Consider the following 18,253-nt stretch of genomic DNA (forward strand, 5'->3'; position numbering starts at 1 on the left):
GGCCTTGGCGCTTCGTGGCTTGTTAATCAGGGTCAGAAAGGGGATTTCCTACACCCTAAGTGTGTTTCAGTCTCATGGGTTTGGAGAAAGGAACATGCTTCGTGATTCACCTCTCATTCTCAGTACCGAGGCTCAGCCTGGTGCACTGTAATTTCCTCTTCATGTATTATGTAGTGAGTAATGGAAGGGCTAGGTCACCAACCAATGCTTTACTTCAATTCAAAGCTATAGGATTTCAATTGGCCTGAGCCTGTTGGGCAATAAGAGGTTTGAGTCTTCTCTTATCAAAATGAGTGGGGCTCCCAGAAATCATGAAGGGACTTCCCTTGGGACTTGTTACAACAGACTACAGTGGCTTTAGAAATTCGAGGGTAGTTTCCTGTTTTGCTCTGCTGTATCTTGGAGTGTCCCTTGAACCCTTCCTTAACTTTTGACAGAGGAAAGTGTTCACAAGGTTGATTCATTGTCACTAAGAATTCACTGAAGATAATTGGGCAACCTGTATCAGATTTAGATGAAAGGCTAGGTAGCTTCTGGTGACAGGGATGCAGATTCTAGGTCCATAGGTTAAACCTTGGAAAGGGTTCACCATAGAGATGCCTGCACTGGATCCTCCTTTGCCTAGAGTCTTCCCGGTACCAGCATTCCAAGTCCCAATTGAGTGCTCAAACTTACAGGGGCAAAATATGAATCAGCACGGTTTGAGGATGATTCTTCTTCTTCTTTTTCTTCTTCTCCTCCTCCTCCTTCTTTTCTTCTTCTTTTTGTGACCAGCTTTGTAGACACTGTAATACAAATCGAGCTATCTTGAACACCTCAAAAAATACCGACCGCCCATGTGGCTCCTGGCATCAATAGCCCACATAAAATTAAAAATTATGTCCCAAGATGCGCACCCTGTGCTCCAATTGATATTTTAATAACTTGATTAAAAATTTCCCAGAAGTCTATTAGAGTCAGGAAACAGTCTGTGGTGTAGGTGAGGATTTGCTTTCACAACGGAAACTTTTAGCCCCCATGAATAGAGTGGCCAAAAAAACTCATTTACATGTTTTCCCTCCATCCTCGCTCAGTACAATGAAAAGTGAAAACCTGTTTGGAAGAGAAGGCTTTTAGGTCGCTCTTTCTCTGTCTCTCTCTCTCTGTCTCTCTCTCTCTGTCATCCAGGTGGACTCACAGAATCCAATTTTCAAATTGTCTTCTATTTTTCCACTCTTGAGGTAATTCGGACATTCGCTATCAGAGACATCATTATACACAAAAATTTAAAAATCAAAGCCAGGAGTAGTGATGCGCTCCTGTAATCCCAGCATTCAGAAGGATGAGTCAAGAGGACTGGCCTAAATTTCAGGCCAGTGTAAATCTACATGGTGAGATCCGGGCCAGCTAGACCTACATAACAAAACCACGTGTCTAAATAAATAAATGCAGCCGCCATAAACATGGTGTGGGTAACACGGGGGAGGAGGGGTATTTTAATGAAAAAGAACCAACCGTCAGGCATGGCGGCGTATGCCTGGGAGAGGCAAGCTCATCTCTCTGAGTTTGATGCCAGCCTGGTCTACATAGTGAGCTCCAGAGTAGATAAGGCCAACAAAAATCAAGAACAAGAACAAAATCCACAAACAAAACTCAGTAGCTCGTGGTGAGAGGTGTTAGAGTAGTGTTTGCTCTTTCTTAATTAAAAAGTGAGTCTGCTAGTCCTTTGGCCAGCTCGCTGCAGAAACTGTTCTGAAAATTCCCCAAGGGCTGGGTTGCTGTCCAAACCACGGAACCCCATCCTCCTGAGCGAGCTCAGGCGTGCGGGCCTCGGTCGCTGCAAATCTCTGGAGTTCTTTCCCCTCCCCTAGCAGACATCTAGAGTCCCCAGGGTCGGTGTCCTCCGGCGTACACCATGGTGCCAGGGCCGGCTGCCTCGGGCTCGCCGCCTCCAGGTCGTGGCAAAAATCTTTTCCCTTCGCGAGGCCCCAGAAGCCAGGCCGCCTCCCTCCTCCCTCCCTGGTGGCGGGGCCCTTTCCCAGCCCGGGATCAGCAAGCAGCCGCGGCAGCGACAGCAGGAAGCGAAGCCCTTGTTGATGCTGTTCTGTGGCGCTCCTGCCCGCCCTCCGGGGGTGGGGGGGCCGCTGGGCTCTTCCAGGCTCTGGCCTTTCCCCCCACCTCCGCGCGTGCGCAGTGCCTCGCGAGGGGGCGGGGCTCAGATTCCTGTCAGCGGCGGCGGCGGTGGCGGCGGCCGTCAGTGTGCGCTGAGGAGAAGCCCGAAACGGACCGGTTGGCTCTTCCTCTCCCCTTCCCCGTCTGGAACCTTCTTCTCTCTGGACTCAGCGGGAGTCAGTTCTTCACTCTGCAGAGGCGCTCTCCACTCCGCCGCCGTTCTCGTCGCTCGGCCCCGGTGGGAAGTGACTGCCCTCGAGCAGGAGGAGGAGGCAGCGGCTGCCGCCCTCGCCTCGCCGCCCCCGGTTCGGTGCCCGCGGTCCCGGAGAGGAGGTGCCGCCGCCACCGCCGCTCCCCCCCTCCCGCTGCCCTCGGGCCGGGCTGGGTCGAGCTGCGATGCCCTCGGACTTCATCTCATTGCTCAGCGCGGACCTAGACCTGGAATCGCCCAAGTCCCTGTACTCGCGAGGTGAGTCAGGTGGGGGGGTGGGGCGTGGGGGCGGGGAGCGCGGGCGCGCGGAGTCCCCGGGGGTCCCCGTCGGGGCCCGGGTTCTGCCTGGGTTGCCCCTCCCGAGAGTCCCGGACTGGCCCTGGGGCGCCGCCGAGGGCCCCGGGTGATTCCGGAGCTGCAGAGCGTCGGCCCCTCCCCAGCGCGGCACGGGGCGGCCGGGGCGGCCAGGGCCGCGGGCTCCGCGCGCCCCCGAGACCTCTGCTGCCCTGGAGGTTTGTAACCTGCGAGGCGGCAGGTCCCTGCTCCGCCACCCTCGGCGGCCTGCCGGCCCAGTCCTCTCCCGGCTCGGGAATCACCCCCACCGGTCCTGGTGCTGCTGGGGCCGCCTGGGGGTCGGGACGCCCCGGCTCACGTCTCCTAGACTCTCCTCCTTGGCAAAGTTGCCCCACGCAGGGCTGGTGGCCCCAAGCGGCTTCAGAGCCCAGGGTCACCATTTTTTTTCCTCCCTCTTTCGGCTTGTTTGTGCGCGGTCGTCCTACCTCCCCCCCCCCCCCCCCCTCCGGCCTAGTCCACTCCCTCTCCATGTCGGGACGGCCCCCCTCGGCCAAGCGTTCTTCCTTTTCTTGTCATCTTGCCTGGAAAAGGCCCGAATTTTCTTTTTTCCTTCTTTCCACCTCTGTGACATTCTAATTACTTATCCTCTTTTACAAAGATAGGGATGCTCTCCCTTGATTACTTGTATTCCTCTCCCTGGAGTACCAGGCTCGGACACAGTCTTGCCCTTTGAGAAAATTCTCTTCTTTGCTGTTCAAGGGCTCCTTGCAAAGAAGAGGCAATGAGCAGAGATTCCTATTTAAAACTATTTTGGCTAAGGTCTGCAGGGGATTCCCAGCATCTAAAATATTAACACTTGAGGTGACCCCTGCTGGGGTTAAAATTCCTACACTGGACACCACAAGAATGTGCCAGGACAGGTTCCCTTTGCAAGGGGTATCAAACCAAAAATACTCCCCTCTTCATTCATCACTATTTCTTTTACCGGTGTGTGGCGGCGGCGGCGGGGGGGGGGGGGGAGCGACGGTTCTTTTATATTTAAAAAAATATATAAAACACGGTGAACCCTTTTTCTGAGAAATCCAGCATTTTTCTTATTTTGGTTTTACAAATCCACCTGAAAATTTCACCTCTTGGAGGTAGGGGATAGGAGAGGACTTGAGCCAGTCATTAGTGTTGTCATTAGTGTATTCCTTTTTAGTGAATCAGAGGGCTATGGTTCACCCGGGAAGATGCTCTTACAGACTATTGAATTTGTACACATAGTCCTGCTTAGTAACTGTTAGGCCATTGTCTGTTGCTCTGATGAATTTAGTTGGCAGTCACTGCCCTGTAGGGGGTTTTTCAGATACTACCTGGAGCAGCTTAGAAGTGCTGTAGTTTGAAGTGTCAGAAGGAGGAGAAAACAGCAAAAGTTGATCCTTAAAATAGGGCTAATGCACGATCGGATGCCAAAAACAGTCAGGGCAGTAACACCATTTGGGCAGCAATCATCACATAATCTTCCATCAAACAAATGCTTTATCAAAATCTAAGTTTAGCTTAAAGACCAGAGTAGAGGCAACCCAGCCTCCTTTTTGCAGGGAACAGACTCAACTAGTATATAGGCTTAGGCTCTTAGAGATACATAGTAGTTATGTAAGAAATGTATGTTTGGCGGATTTTTTTGTTTTGTTTTGTTTTTTGCTTTTTGTTTTTTTTCTCATTCAGCATAAAAAGTACTTAATGCTTTTTGTGTTTTTCAGATTGTCTGAAGTTATTCCCATCACAGAGTTTTCATAGAGCTGGACTATTGGAAGGTCAGCAAAGTTCCATTTCACAGCATATTGTGTTAGTATGCAAATGCTTTTCTTTGAAATGGAGTTGAAATGGGAAAGTGGGAAACTTTGCAGACTCACACAATGTAGTTTTTTGTTTTGTTTTGTTTTGTTTTTTGTGTTGTTGTTGTTTTGTTTTTTTGCTAAAGAGCCTGGTCCTTCTTTTAGAGCAGCTAAATGTTTCAGTAGATTTCATTGCCCTGCTTGAAGTACTTGTAGGCCATTGTATCTGTTTTGAGAGGCCTTGGGAAAATACCTCAGAAACATTTAAAATTATGTGTTGGGTGTTCTACTTTAGAATTTCAGTTAAGAATTTTCTTTTCAAACACAGACAGAATTTGAAAAGGTTCAAACATAAAGGTGATAAATTAATAAATACTGCATTGACACCAAACACATACTTAGTTTGAAAATTCCAAATTGAAAACTTTTGGATGTTATGCATATCAAAATGATATATAATTTATTTACCAAGTATTGGTATTATTGCTATTTCATTATAATAAGAAGAACTAAGTAATAAAAATTGATTCAACTTTGCTTAGAAAAAAGGGCCCCAAGAAAGTTCTGGAAGAGTTAATAGGATATATACCTTAAACAGCTCATAATTATTTAAAAAAACTTTTTCTGTTTTAGTAAATATCTTTACTCTGCATTGTTGTAATAGATTTTTAAAAAGACTTTATACTTACCATCTTTGAATGTTAGAGTCTTGGTATTAGATAGCAAGAATATTAATTTAGTTGTATAGAGCTGAGAAGGTGAAAGTAACAGGCTTGGAGGAAAAGTTCAACAGCAGCAGAAACAATGCTTTCTGTGTTTTAGTCAGTACTCCTTACCCAAAGCCAAGTGCCACTATGAAATATATGTGTCCAGTAACAAGTATTTTGTGATCTCTTTGAAAAGGGCCTTAAATATTTTCATAGGACTTCAGTACAGCTGTTTTCCCCTTAGAGGTAGGTAGACCTGTAGATACAGTGGGAGAAGTGGGTGTTGTAATTCAGCTTAGGTTTGTATACCAGTTTAGCAACTTCTTCAGCGCTGTGACCTGGGGCAAGTGATTTTACTATTCTAAACTTTATTATTCCTTCTACAAAAGTAGGTGTTACTTAATTAGCTAATGTGTATTAAAATGCTTAATTATAGTGTTTGGTTTTATTTGTTTATTATTATATTATTGGACAGCACTAGGGATTTATTCATTTACTTATTTTTGGTTTTTGAGACAAGGTCTCACTATGTAGCTCTGTCCTGGTCTCCCTATGTAGACATCTGTAGATCTACCCTGCCTCTGCTTAGAGTGCTGAGATTAAAGGGGTGTGGCACAATGCCCAGCAGTATTGGGGATTTAACCTGGGCCTTGAAGAATGGGGAGTAAGTGTTGTATAACTGAGTTCCAGCGTTAGCAGGGAGTATTATAATTAGAGAGATTATCAGGCAAGAGGAAAATAGGGAAAATTATTTAAGAAGGTATTTTGTAAGTGTTAGGCGGTTTCTTTTTTGTTGTTGTTTTTGAGATTTATTTTTGTGTGTATGGGTATTTTGCCTGCCTGTATGTCTGTATAGCATATGTACACCTTGTGCTCTCAGAGACCCAGAGACTGGAGTTACAGATGGTTGTCAGCTGTCATGTATGTCCTGGGAATCAAACTTAGGTCCTCTGGAAGAGCAGCCAGTGCTCTTAACTGCTGAGCCATTTCTCCAGTCCCCTAAAAGTTAGTTTAGTGTTTTTTTTTTTTTTCAACTTTAGCATCAGCTACATTGTTTTAACAACATAATTTAGAGCATATAAAAGGCTCTCAAATATTTATTGACTATATTTGTACATATAAGGTGTGCCACACACATGTGTGTCTATTAGTGTGAAGATATTTTTAAAAGTACAATTCAAATAGAAGAGACATTTTTGGAAGGTTTTTGTTTGTTTTTTCAAGACCAGAAGATTTTGTTTGTTTTTTGGGACCGAGTCTCACTATGTAGGGCTGTCCTAGAACTTACTGTAGACCAGGCTGGCCTCAAACTCAACAGAAATCCACTAGTCTCTGTCTCCCAAGAGTTGGATTAAAGGCGTGTAGGAGTCTTTCTTTCCTTCTTTTTCTTTCTTTCTTTCTTTTTTTTCTTTTTCTTTCTTTCTTTTTTTCTTTTTCTTTTTTTGAGACAGGGTTTCTCTGTGTAGCCTTGGCTGTCCTGGACTATAAGAGTCCAGGACAGCCAAGGCTACACAGAGAAATCCTGTTTTGAAAAACAAACAAAAAACAAAACAAACCCCATATTTTCTTTTACTCCAGTGTGTGCTTGTAAACAGATGTGCTTGTGGGTACCTAAGGAGGCCAGAAGAGGGCATTAAATCTCCTGGAGCTAGAGTTAGAGGCGGTTTGAGCCATGTGATGCACGTATGTGCTGCAGTACAAATTCTCCTTTGGAAGAATAGCCAGTACTTTTAACGACTGAGCTATCTGCAGCCTCATTGTGATTTGTCTTTCTTTCTCTTTTTTTCTTTGTTATGTTTTGTTTGATTGGCCTGGAATTCACTATGTAGACCAGGTTGGCTTTGAACTCAAGTGATAGGCCTGCTTCTGCATCCTGAGTGCTGGGATTGAAGGCATATTCTACCAGGCTTGGCTTCTTGTACTATTTTTGTTTTGTTTTTGGGTTTTTGAGACAGGGTTGTTTCTCCTTGTAGCCATGGCTGTCCAGGAACTCACTCTGTAGACCAGGCTAGCCTCAGACTCACAGAGATCTGCCTGCTTCTGCCTTCCAAGTGCTGGGATTAGAGGTATATGCCACCACCACCCAGCTTTGTGTTGACTTTTAAAATATTCTTTTACTAAGAAGTGTGTAGTCTATTTCATTTCTTCATTCTCTTTTGTCATCTTTGCAAGATGGAGTATATTAGGAAGCTGTTGCTTCTGGTGTATCAATATATTTGTAATCTCCTTTAAAATTGTAGTCCAAGCAGATGATGTGGGTGAGGCAGGAGGATTGCAGAGATGGAAATGAATTTCAAGTTACAGATTGTGAACCTTAACCCCCCAAAAAAAACCACAGTGGGGAAAACTGTTGAACATAAATCTCTGTAGAGTGCTATATGTCAAGAGCTTGCTACTGAATTCTTTAAATACACTTACGTTATATCTTGTAGGCATGTGTGCCATAGTACTTACATGGAGGTCAGGACAGTTTTTAGGAATCAGTTCTTGCTTTCTACCGTGTGGTTCTGGGATCACACTCAGGTTGGTGGCAAGTGCCTTTACCTGCTAAGCCACCTTACTGCCCCCATGATTCACTGAAGTCTTTTTTCATGTGTGCATGTATATGTGTATACTTCTGAGTGGGACCCAGAGGTTCCTCAGTTTATCTCTGCCTTCCTGTTTAAAGTTTCTCCCTGAACCTAGAATTCACTAATTTGACTGACTAACCAGCAAACTCCCAAGGGTTTCTGCCTCTCTGGTGCTGGGATCACAGGCATGGCTAACTTTATGTGGGTGCTGGGTCTCTGAACTCAGGTCTTCATGCTTACGTAAAAGCACTTTTCTTATGGAGCCATTTCCCAAGCCACCAAATTCAATCATGTTCATTCATTTCTCTCTCTGAATTTTTTAAAAATTTATTTTATTCTATTGTATATGAATGCTTTATTTGCAGAAAAGGGCATCAGATCACATTATAGATGGTTGTGAGCCCTCATGTAGTTGCTGGGAATTGAACTCAGGACCCTTTGGAAGTGCAGGTGGTGCGCTTAACCACTGAGCCATCTCTCCAGCCCAATTTTTTTTTTTTATTTAATTTGTTTTTATTTTATATGAATGAATGTCTTCTTCATCACATGCATGTAGTGCATGAGGCAGCCAGAAGAGGGTGTCAGATCCCCTGAAACTGGAGTTAAAGATGGCTGTTAGCCACCATTTGGTTGCCGGGAATTGAACCAAGGTTATCTGGAAGAACAGCTAGTGGTACTTTTAATTACTGAGCCATCTTCTCCAGCCTTCTTTCTTTTTTGAGACATGTTCTGAGCCCAGGTTATCCTTGAATTTTTGGTCCTCCTGTCATCCTTTTGAGTGCTGGCATGAGTGCTAGGCATATGGACATGAAGTAATTAACTTAGAATCACATAGCTTATCAGTTACTGATTCGGGCTTCTGCTTCTTCCTTTCCTCCTTCTCCCTGTCTCAAACTTTCAGTCCTTCTGTCTCAGTCCCTCAGTGCTGGGATTACAGGTGTTTCCAACCATGTCCAGCCGACGTAAAGGTTTTGTTTGTTTGTTTTTTGAGACAGAGTTTCTCTGTGTAGCCCAGGCTGCCCTGGAACTCATTCGAAACCAGGCTGACCTCGAACTCAGAGATCCTCTTGCCTTTGCCTTCCGAGTGCTGGGATTAAAGGTGTGTGCCACCACACCCAGCTTGCCAATTTAAGATTTTAAGAAAACAAGTTAAAAAACCTGCATTTGGAAATTACTAAAGTTGATAAATAGATTAAAAATATCCTTGCCATTCAGCAGAGTTTGCATTTAGCCTTCCTATTAAACAGTGCAGGGTCTTTTTGCTACCACGATTTTACTTAATATGATGATTGCCTGGCAAGAGGTACAGAGTCTTAACTAATTAATATAATAATACATAACCATTAAAATGACCTCAGCTTCAGGAGATCCAGTGCTCTCTTCTTGCCTCAAAGGGCCCCTCACATTCATGGCATACATACACATAAATTTAAAAAATGGATACATTTTAAAAATTTGTATTTTTGTTTTTAAACGTTCATTTTTATTTTATGAGTGTGAGTATCTTGCTTGCTTGCATGTATACCATGTGCAAGCAGTGTCTAGGAGACCATAAGGGGTTTTGAGATCTCCTGGAACTGGAATTAGAGGTGGTTGTTAAGTCACCATGTGGGTGCTGGGAATTGAACCCCTGTCCTCTGCAAGAGCAGGAAGTGCTCTTAATTGTGTGTGTGTGCGTCTGTCTGTCTGTCTGTCTGTCTGTCTTACTGGAAAGAGGTAACTGAAAATATCTAACATTTAAAACCCATTGGTGCGTGTCTTTAATCTCAGCATTCCATAGTTCTGTCTCAAAAACAAAACAAAGGAAAAAACCCAACCCTATTGAATTCAGGCCTGGAGAGAGAGCAGAAAGGTTCAGAGCTGGCTGTTCTTACCTGGGACTTGGGCTTGGTTCCTACATAGTGGTTCACAGCCATCCCTAATTCCAGTTTCATGGGATCTAATGCCCTCTTCTGACCTTAAAGAGTGCTAGACATGCCTGTGATGCATTCACATATATGCAAGTAAAATAAAAAATAAACATTAAGAAATCTATTGATTCTTTTTTGTTTTAAACTTTTATTTAATAGTTATCAGCTTGGGTCATACCTAAAGACTGTAACTATCATTATGAAAATAGTGATACTCAAACATATCAGAAGTCGGAACTAATTCATCTCAGCTTCTCGTTTGTTCATTCTCCCAGTGATTCCCTATTGTGTGCTTTATTGTCAGTCCTTTGTTTCTGTTTTATTTTGTTTTGTTTTGTTGAGACAGGGTTTCTTTGTGTAGCCCTTGCTGTCCTGGAATTCTCTCTGTAGACCAGGCTGGCCTCGAACTCACAGAGATCGGCTTGCCTCTGCCTCCCAAGTGCTGGGATTACAGGCATGCATCACCACTGCTTGACTAGTCTTTTGTTTTTGGAGAAAGGTGTTTTTTGGTTTTTGGTTTCGGGTTTTGTTGTTGTTGTTTTTTGGTTTTTGGTTTTGTAGCCAAAGCTGGTCTCTTAGAGAATGGCTTTGAATTGCCTGTCCTCTTGGTTCTACCTCCTAAATGCTAGAATTAAGCTGTGTGAGAATTACAGGAATATAGGATTCTTTAAGAAGTTTCCCAGAGATAATGGAAGAAATTCAATATATTACACAATAGAAATCAGTAGAAACATGGTGATCCTTTGAAGGGCAACTTTTTTATTTGCTTAGTTAAGTTTTATCTTTTGATTGTTTTGTTCTGTTTTTTGAAACAGGGTTTCTTTATGTAGCCTTGGCTGTTCTGGAAGTTGCTCTATAGATCAGGCTGGCTTGAAACTCAGACATCTACCTGCCTCTGCCTCCCGAGAGCTGGAATTTTAAAGTTATGTGCCACTATCTACCCGGCTTATTTTACTTATTCAAAATAAGTTTGTTTTTTTTTTTTCATATACTGTGAGACTCCATTGGAGATTTTTCCTTTGTGAGAGGTTATCAGTTGATAGTTTCTTGTTAGGGAAGTTCATGTCTACTTCGAGGGGAGTATTTTAGTGTTCACAGTTAGCAAATGTTTGCTATCTTAGGTAAGGATCTTTATGAGTTAGCTGCAGCATATCACAGGTTAAACTCTGTCTTGGCTGATAATCAGGCTTAGGAGTGAAAAGTGGGAAAAGAAAAAAGCAGAAGCCATAAAATACTTAGAAATGGGGATGATTAAGTCACTTGAGTCTCAGTGTCTGTCTCTCTCTCCTCTCTCTCTTTCTCCTCTCTCTCTCTCTCTCTCTCTCTCTCTCTGTCTCTGTCTCGTTACTTTAATGTTGTTTATCACTCTGTGTTTGTATGAACTGTGATGTAGATGGGTTACTCACCATACTGTGGAGGCTGAGGACAACTTTCTGGAGTTAGTTCTCTTTCCACCATGGGTTCCAGAGATGGAGTTCACATCATCAAACTGTTAGTCTTGCTGAGCCAGGGCACTTGCTTTATTTGGCAGTAGTACTCCTATGGCATCACAAGGATCTGTTTCTGCTGCTTCTTATTTCTGCTGGTATGTGTCAGAGACAAAATAAAATTGAGAAGAGATGGGCAACAGAATAGGAGCCTCAGAATTGGTTCTTTCTCTTGCTGGGTCTGGTTTTTGTTTCCTGAACTTCCTGAAAGTTCTGTGTTAGGAATTAGAATATTTCCATTCGAATTCCAGTGTGGCCCTGAGAACCTACCTGAAGGAAATCACAGTACTTTTCTTCACTACAAGCATCCAGGGTACTTTCTTTGGAGTTACTAAGTTACTTTTCCTTTTCATAAAGGCAAATCAATATGAAAGATTTTTGTTGTTTTCATTTAAAACAGGATATCTTCAATCCAGGTTTGCTTTAAGCTTTTTTATATACTTGAAGATGACCTTGAACTAATTGTGATTCTCCTGTCTCTACCTCTCAAGTACTGGGGTTATAGGCCTATGCTCCCATACCTACTTATGTAGTGCTGAGCAACAAACTCAAGACACTGTGAAAGCTAGACAGGCATTGCACTGACTGACCTACATCTCCAGCACAGAATATGAGTTCTTTGGTTCCTTACAAGTAAGTGTACAGTGTTTTGCCTGTGTGTAGAAAATGCTGATTTTGAATAAAATCAAAATTTGATTAATAGTTATACATACTAAATTCTACACTACTATTAAGATGCTAGACATTTAAATGATTTTTAACACTATGAAAGAACACGTTTGTTGGTAAAGGTTCACTCTAGCTATCTGTCTGTCTATTTACTTATTTTGAGGCTCTGGCTGTCCTAGTACTCACTGGCCTATCCTTGAACTCATTGAGATCAGACTGTCTCTGCCTCTCTGCCTCCCAAGTGCTGAGATTAAAGGTATGCACCTCTATGCCTGGGTATAGAGGTATGTTTGTTTTAAAGTTTCATTACAGACATTTTTATAAATTATTAAGATAGAGCATGTTTAAGTGTGCCCTATGGCAGTGGCTGTAGACCAGATGTAGGTTTAAATTAACAAGTTGCTGTTCTTCCCAATGGAGTAGCGATGAGAAGTTTAAGACTATGTTGTTTCTTTTTTATATTAACTACTTGCGTATACATATAGACAGGCATGTGTCACAGAATACATGTGTAGAAGTAAGAGAGTAACCTGAAGGGACTTACTTGATGTTTTGTGTTGCTCCATATTGAACCAAAGCCCGCATGCTTGCATGCTCAGCATATATTCCAACACTGAGCTGCAGCCTAGAAATAATTCTTTTAAAAATAAAATGTCAGTCAAACGAGGCAAGCAGTTATCAATACAGAGTAAAGTCTTGACTACTTTATTTCGTTGATTAGAATAACTATTTATATTAAGGGCAGCAAAACCTACTTGGTTTGTTTGTCTGGTTGTTTGGTTGTTTGGTTTTTTGAGATAGGGTTTCTCTGTAGCCTTGGCTGTCCTGAACTCACTTTGTAGACCAGGCTGGCTTCAAACTCACAGTGATCTACCTCCTTTGCCTCCCTGACTGCTGAGATTAAAGGCATGTGTCACCACCACCTGGCACAGAATCCTACTTGTAAACATACTTTTGTTTAAGAACATGCTGACAGGGACTGGAGAGATGGCTCAGAGGTTAAGAACACTGTCTGTTCTTCCAACGGTCCTGAGTTCAATTCCCAGCAACCACATGGTGGTTCATAACCATCTATAATGCAATCTGGGCCCTCTTCTGGTATGAGTACTGTATAAATAATAAATAAATCTTTAAAAAAAAAAAAAAAAAAAGAACATGCTGACTTTAGTGATAGTAAACTACTTGCTTATATTTTAGGACATACTAATTTTAATATTGTTAAGCATTAAAATATTCAACAAATTATATAAATTACTTAAAACATGTGAGAGGTTCTGCATCATTAACATTGGGAAGTATAATTAAAATCACCAGAAATATTTCTCTTACTTGCTGGCATGGCTATGGTAAAAAACATGAGCCAAATTGTAATACATGTTTGTAGTCCCAGTTACACAGAAGACTGAGGTATTAAAACCCTTGAGCCTAGGTGTTTGAAGCCAACTTGGGTAACATAGTAAGACCCTGTCTCAAAGAAACAGAAAAGGACAACAACAACAAAAAAGATACTATTTATGATCATGTGGAGATGTATACACTATTGGTGGGAATGTAAAATCATGAAGCTACCATTGTAAATAATCTGGTATTTCCTCAGAAAAGTTGGAACATTCTGGGCTAAAGAGGTGGTTCAGTGGTTAAGAACACTGGCTATGGGCTGCAGAGATGGATGGCTCAGAGGTAAGAGCACTGTCTGTTGTTCCAAAGATCCTGAGTTCAATTCCCAGCAACCACATGGTGGCTCACAACCATCTACAAAGAGATCTGGTGCCATCTTCTGGTATGCAGCCACACATTTGGGCAGAACAATGTATACATAATAAATAAATAAATATTAAGAAAAAAAAAGAACACTGGCTATGAATCTTTTAGGAGTGACAAAACTGTCCTATACTTTATAATAATGGCTATAAAAACTTGAACTATACTAAAAGCCATTATTCACTTTAAATAGATGAATTTTGTATAGTATATTAATTATATCAGTGCACACATATATGCATAACATGTACAGGAAAAGTGTGATCAAAACAGTAGAATTATACTTGAATTTTTTTGTCTAAGGCAAGCTCTAATAATAAAGTATTCATTATGGAATATAAAATAACATTGACTGTGGGAATGTTCACTGCTGTAGCGGCTATGTACAACAGGCAGTTCCTCAACAGGTTAAGCATAATTCTCACACAGTCCATTTATTCTACTTGTGGTTACATATGAAAGCAGGGATTTAAAACAGATACTTTCATACTAGCAATGTTTTTATAATAGTGAAAGATGGAAATGATATAGCTCAAGGGTAGAGTGCCTGCCAAGCATACACAAGCCTTTAGTTCATTCACTCACACAGAAGGTCTGGCAAGGTGGCACATACCTGTAACCTCAGCAGGCTAGAAAATTATGAGTATGTTGCCAACCTGGTCTACATAGACTGGCTCAAAAAAAAAAAAAAGATGAAACAATGTCTGTGAATACATGTAATAGCTAAGCAACATATATTATATATGAGAACAGTGAAGTATTATTCACCCTAAAACAGAAATTTGAATACTTCCCACATTGAGTACTAACTTTGAAAACAGAAAATAAGCCAGTCATGGCTTATGCCTATAAACCCAACACTTAGGAGGTAGAGGCTGGAAGTGGATCAGAAGTTCAAGGTCAGCCTAGTCTTTGCTTCATAGCGATCCTGTCTCAGAAAACAAAAACAGAGTGAGGTAAGCCAAACAGAAAGACAAGGCTTGGCTAAAAGTTGTGCTCCTGTATTATTGTGAGTTACTTAATGTCATGAATTGTATGCTTAAAAATGCCTAAGATAGTATAAATTTAATATATTTTACCATAAAAATGTTCATAATTTTAAAACTTTAAGTGAAACATACTGAGTCTCTTTTTCTTTCTCTCTTTTTCTTGGGAGATAGTGGCGCTATGTTTCAAGTAGTTCAGGCTAATCTCAAATTCAATATGTAACTGAGGATGACTTTAAGGTTGTGATCCTCTTGCCTCTGCTTCCTAACTTCTGGGATTGCAGGTGTGAGCCTTGGCTGCTGTACTACATACTTAATAATCAGAAACTAGATAAATGACTTAATGAAAAATTTATGAGTAGGTATATTAGTCTCACTTAGATGGGATAAAATTACTATTGCATGTCTGATTCATTTTGTTGATTTGTAGAAAGCAAATGTTTATATTTAATTATAGGAGGATTGCAGTTACCCAATAAATGTCACAGAATTGTGGCAGTGAGCCCAAAAGAAGAAAATCTACATTAGTGAAGTGAGACACAGTTTTGTAGCTATGGAAACTTTAAGCTATACTGAGCCTCAGCAAGGTGTTTATGTGCTTGTATCATTAATTAGACATTAATGTGGTTAATGAGGGTCTTGGATAATTGTTAAATTGAGATATAATTATGTTCATTGAAGGTCTGGTTTAAAGGGCACTGTTGGGTGGTTTAACACTTGTTATATATGAACATTAAAATATTGTTGTTTACTTTTTATGAGATTTTTTTTTTTTTTTTTTTTGAGACAGGGTTTCTCTGGGTAGCCTTGGCTATCCTGGACTCGCTTTGTAGACCAGGCTGGCCTTGAACTCACAGCCATCTGCCTGCCTCTGCCTCCTGAGCCCTGGGGATTAAAGGCGTGTGCCACCTTGCCTGGCTAAATATTTTTTAAGTGAATATATTTTGCTAGAGCATTTTGAAGAAAAGTTAAATCTATTAAAAGGACATTTTAAAAATTTGGATAAATTATCCTTTAAGATTTTTATTTACAAAAAAAACCCAAAAATTTAAAGCTTTTGTTTTTCAGGCTATAAACTTTTTTTCATGGTTCCTTTTTATTTTTTCTGTGCATTGGTATTTTGCTTGAGTGTAGGTCTGTGAGGGTGTTGGACTTCTAAAACTGGAGTTGCAGACAGTTGTGAGTTGCCATGTAGGTGTTGGGAATTTTAAAAAAAAGCATGCATGTGGAGGATGGGTGGAAGTACATGCATGTGCTTGCAGGTGTCACTGGGGGCCAGAAGAGGAAATCAGATCCCCTAGGGCTGGAGTTACATGGTTATGAGCTGCCAAAAGTGGGTATTGGAAACTGAAGTTGGTCTTCTGAAAGAACTGTACGTTGTTCAAGTGCTCTTAACCTCTAAGTCATCATTCCAGCCCTAGTTTTTTTGTAATGATCTTACACTGTTTATAGCCTGCTTCACTAAACTGTACGTTACAGAATACACGTTTGATATGGTCCTAATGTGTGCTTCTAATGATTGCATTCTATCATGATATGTTTGAGTCATTTATTTATCCGTCTTGCACTAATGGCATTTACATTTAGGGTGTTTCCAGTTCTGCTTTTATAAACAGTGCTGTGGAGAGCAGTTTTACATGTGTATTTAACTGTATTTTCTCCTTAATTTAAATTTATAAGTGACTAGACCTGGTGACATAGGTTTGTAATACAGCTGCTCAGTAAACTGAAGCAGTAGGATTTAAAGTTTAAGGCCAGACTGATCTTACAGTGAGTTCCCAGACAGCCTCAATTGTTGAGTGAGACCTCTAAACAAACAAACAAACAAACAACGGGAGAGAGAATATGAATATTTCAGGTTTAAATATGTATTTTTCTAGGATTCTTTTGCCCAAACCAAACTAATTCTAAAGTTTTGATATAATTTGAACACTGTGTATGTTTATTTCCTAAATGCATAAATTAACCAACAAATCTTAGAATTTTATTTGTCATGTTTTAAAAATATGACCTTTGCCTCATCCTCTCCTCTTATGTTATAATAAAATATCTGAGGAGGGAGCTGAAATGAAAGGGCATTTGCCAAATGAATAACTTGATTCATCACTTTTATTATGGTCATAGTCCCTGGAAACTGTTATGAGTGCTCGACTTCTGACTTACATGCCACCTTTCCTTTTGTTGTTTTGAGACAGTGTCACTAAATTGTCCAAGCTCTTCTAGAACTCACTCTGTAACCCAGTCAAGGCCTTAAAATTTTGAATACTCTGTTTCTACCTTCAGAGTATCCAGGATTACACTAATGCCACCAGCAACTCTGAAAATACAAGACTGGTTTGATCCTAAAACTGTTTGGTATATAAAATAAGAACTTTGGAGTGGTCGGGCATGGTGGCGCACGCCTTTAATCCCAGCACCTCGGGAGGCAGAGGCAGATGGATCACTGTGACTTCGAGGCCAGCCTGGTCTACAGAGCGAGTCCAGGACAGCCAACACTAACACAGAGAAACTCTGTCTCGAAAAACAAAAAACAAAACAAAACAAAACAAAACAAAAAAGAAAAACGGAGGGAAGATGGTAAACTGATATAAGTTCATTATTGGAAGAAAATATATCATTAAAATTCTTATTGTTATTGTTACTATTATATGTATGGTTGTTTTGCATGCCTGTAACCTGTGCACTATGTGCATAGGGTGCCTGCAAGAGGTCAGAAGAGGGCTTTAGATCCTATGGAACTGGACTTACAGATGATATAAGCGGCCATGTGGGTGCTGAAAATTGAACCTGAGTCTTCTGGAAGAGCAATAAGTGCTCTTAATTACCAAGCCATCTTTCCAGTCCTCAAAATATTCCGTTTTGTATAGTGAAAGAACACAAGCTTTATAAGCTTCATGATGCATGCCTATAATCCCTGCAGAAGTAGGCAAATTGGGAGGTCAAGGTTATCCCCAAGTACATCGTCAGTTAGAGAGGAGCCTGAGTTCTATGAGACCTTGTCACAAACAAAATGCCCTGAAAAATGAAATAAGTAGTAGCTATTATCATCGTTGTCGTTGTCTCGAAACCCCCCCAAATTTCTTTTGGGGGGGCCGGGAGTCGTTCTGTGACTTTATTTGGCATTCAGCAGGTTAGTTCTCATCCACATTGACAGTCTGTAGATTCTTGAATGTGGTAACAGGCACGTAAGTTACCACTGTATAGAGCTTGTTGGGTGAATCCTTATCTTCATTATGTTTTCTAGACAAATGTACTCGGATACGAAATGGAACATTTCTTATTCCTTTGACCCAGACAGCTTTATTGAGCCTGGGATCTATGCGCACATCTGGAGTCCCCATCTCCTTCATGGCAAATTTCTGAATTTCTTTGAGTGCCCGAGGAGCACACTTCTGGAAGCCCACTCCACGGATGCAATTGTGAATGTTGATGGTGTATCCTCACGTCACCACCTCGTTCATGGTGGAACAGCCCTTCTTTTTCTCACTACCCTTCTTTTTTTGGTTTTTCGAGACAGGGTTTCTCTATGTAGCCTTGGCCATCCTGGACTCACTTTGTAGACCAGGCTGGCCTCGAACTCACAGCGATCCGCCTGCCTCTGCCTCCCGAGTGCTGGGATTAAAGGCGTGCACCACCACGCCTGGCTCTTCACCACTCCTCTTTACGGGAGCCATTCTGCCGGGCCAA

General features: G+C 41.5%; 1 protein-coding gene and 1 pseudogene across 6 annotated transcripts in view; one reads left to right on the top strand and one right to left on the bottom strand.

Moving 5' to 3' along the window:
- Positions 1 to 2,187: 2,187 nt before the first annotated feature.
- Nfat5 (nuclear factor of activated T cells 5) overlaps positions 2,188 to 18,253 on the top strand; it is a 119,910-nt gene continuing 103,844 nt past the window's right edge. For 2 of the 6 annotated variants that reach the window (XM_051169229.1, XM_051169230.1), the window contains exons 1-2: positions 2,188 to 2,620; positions 4,402 to 4,455. In XM_051169229.1, coding sequence (XP_051025186.1) covers positions 2,548 to 2,620; positions 4,402 to 4,455 — 127 coding nt within the window. In that variant the 5' untranslated portion in view covers positions 2,188 to 2,547. Of the gene's footprint in view, positions 2,621 to 4,401; positions 4,487 to 18,253 lie in introns of those variants that run through there. The other 4 variants (XM_051169231.1, XM_051169236.1, XM_051169232.1 and 1 more) reach the window with 4 other exon arrangements.
- LOC127209611 (60S ribosomal protein L31-like) lies at positions 17,665 to 18,240 on the bottom strand (annotated as a pseudogene).

The sequence above is a fragment of the Acomys russatus genome, chromosome 26, assembly GCF_903995435.1.
Source record: "Acomys russatus chromosome 26, mAcoRus1.1, whole genome shotgun sequence".
In the NCBI taxonomy this organism is placed as follows: domain Eukaryota; kingdom Metazoa; phylum Chordata; class Mammalia; order Rodentia; family Muridae; genus Acomys; species Acomys russatus.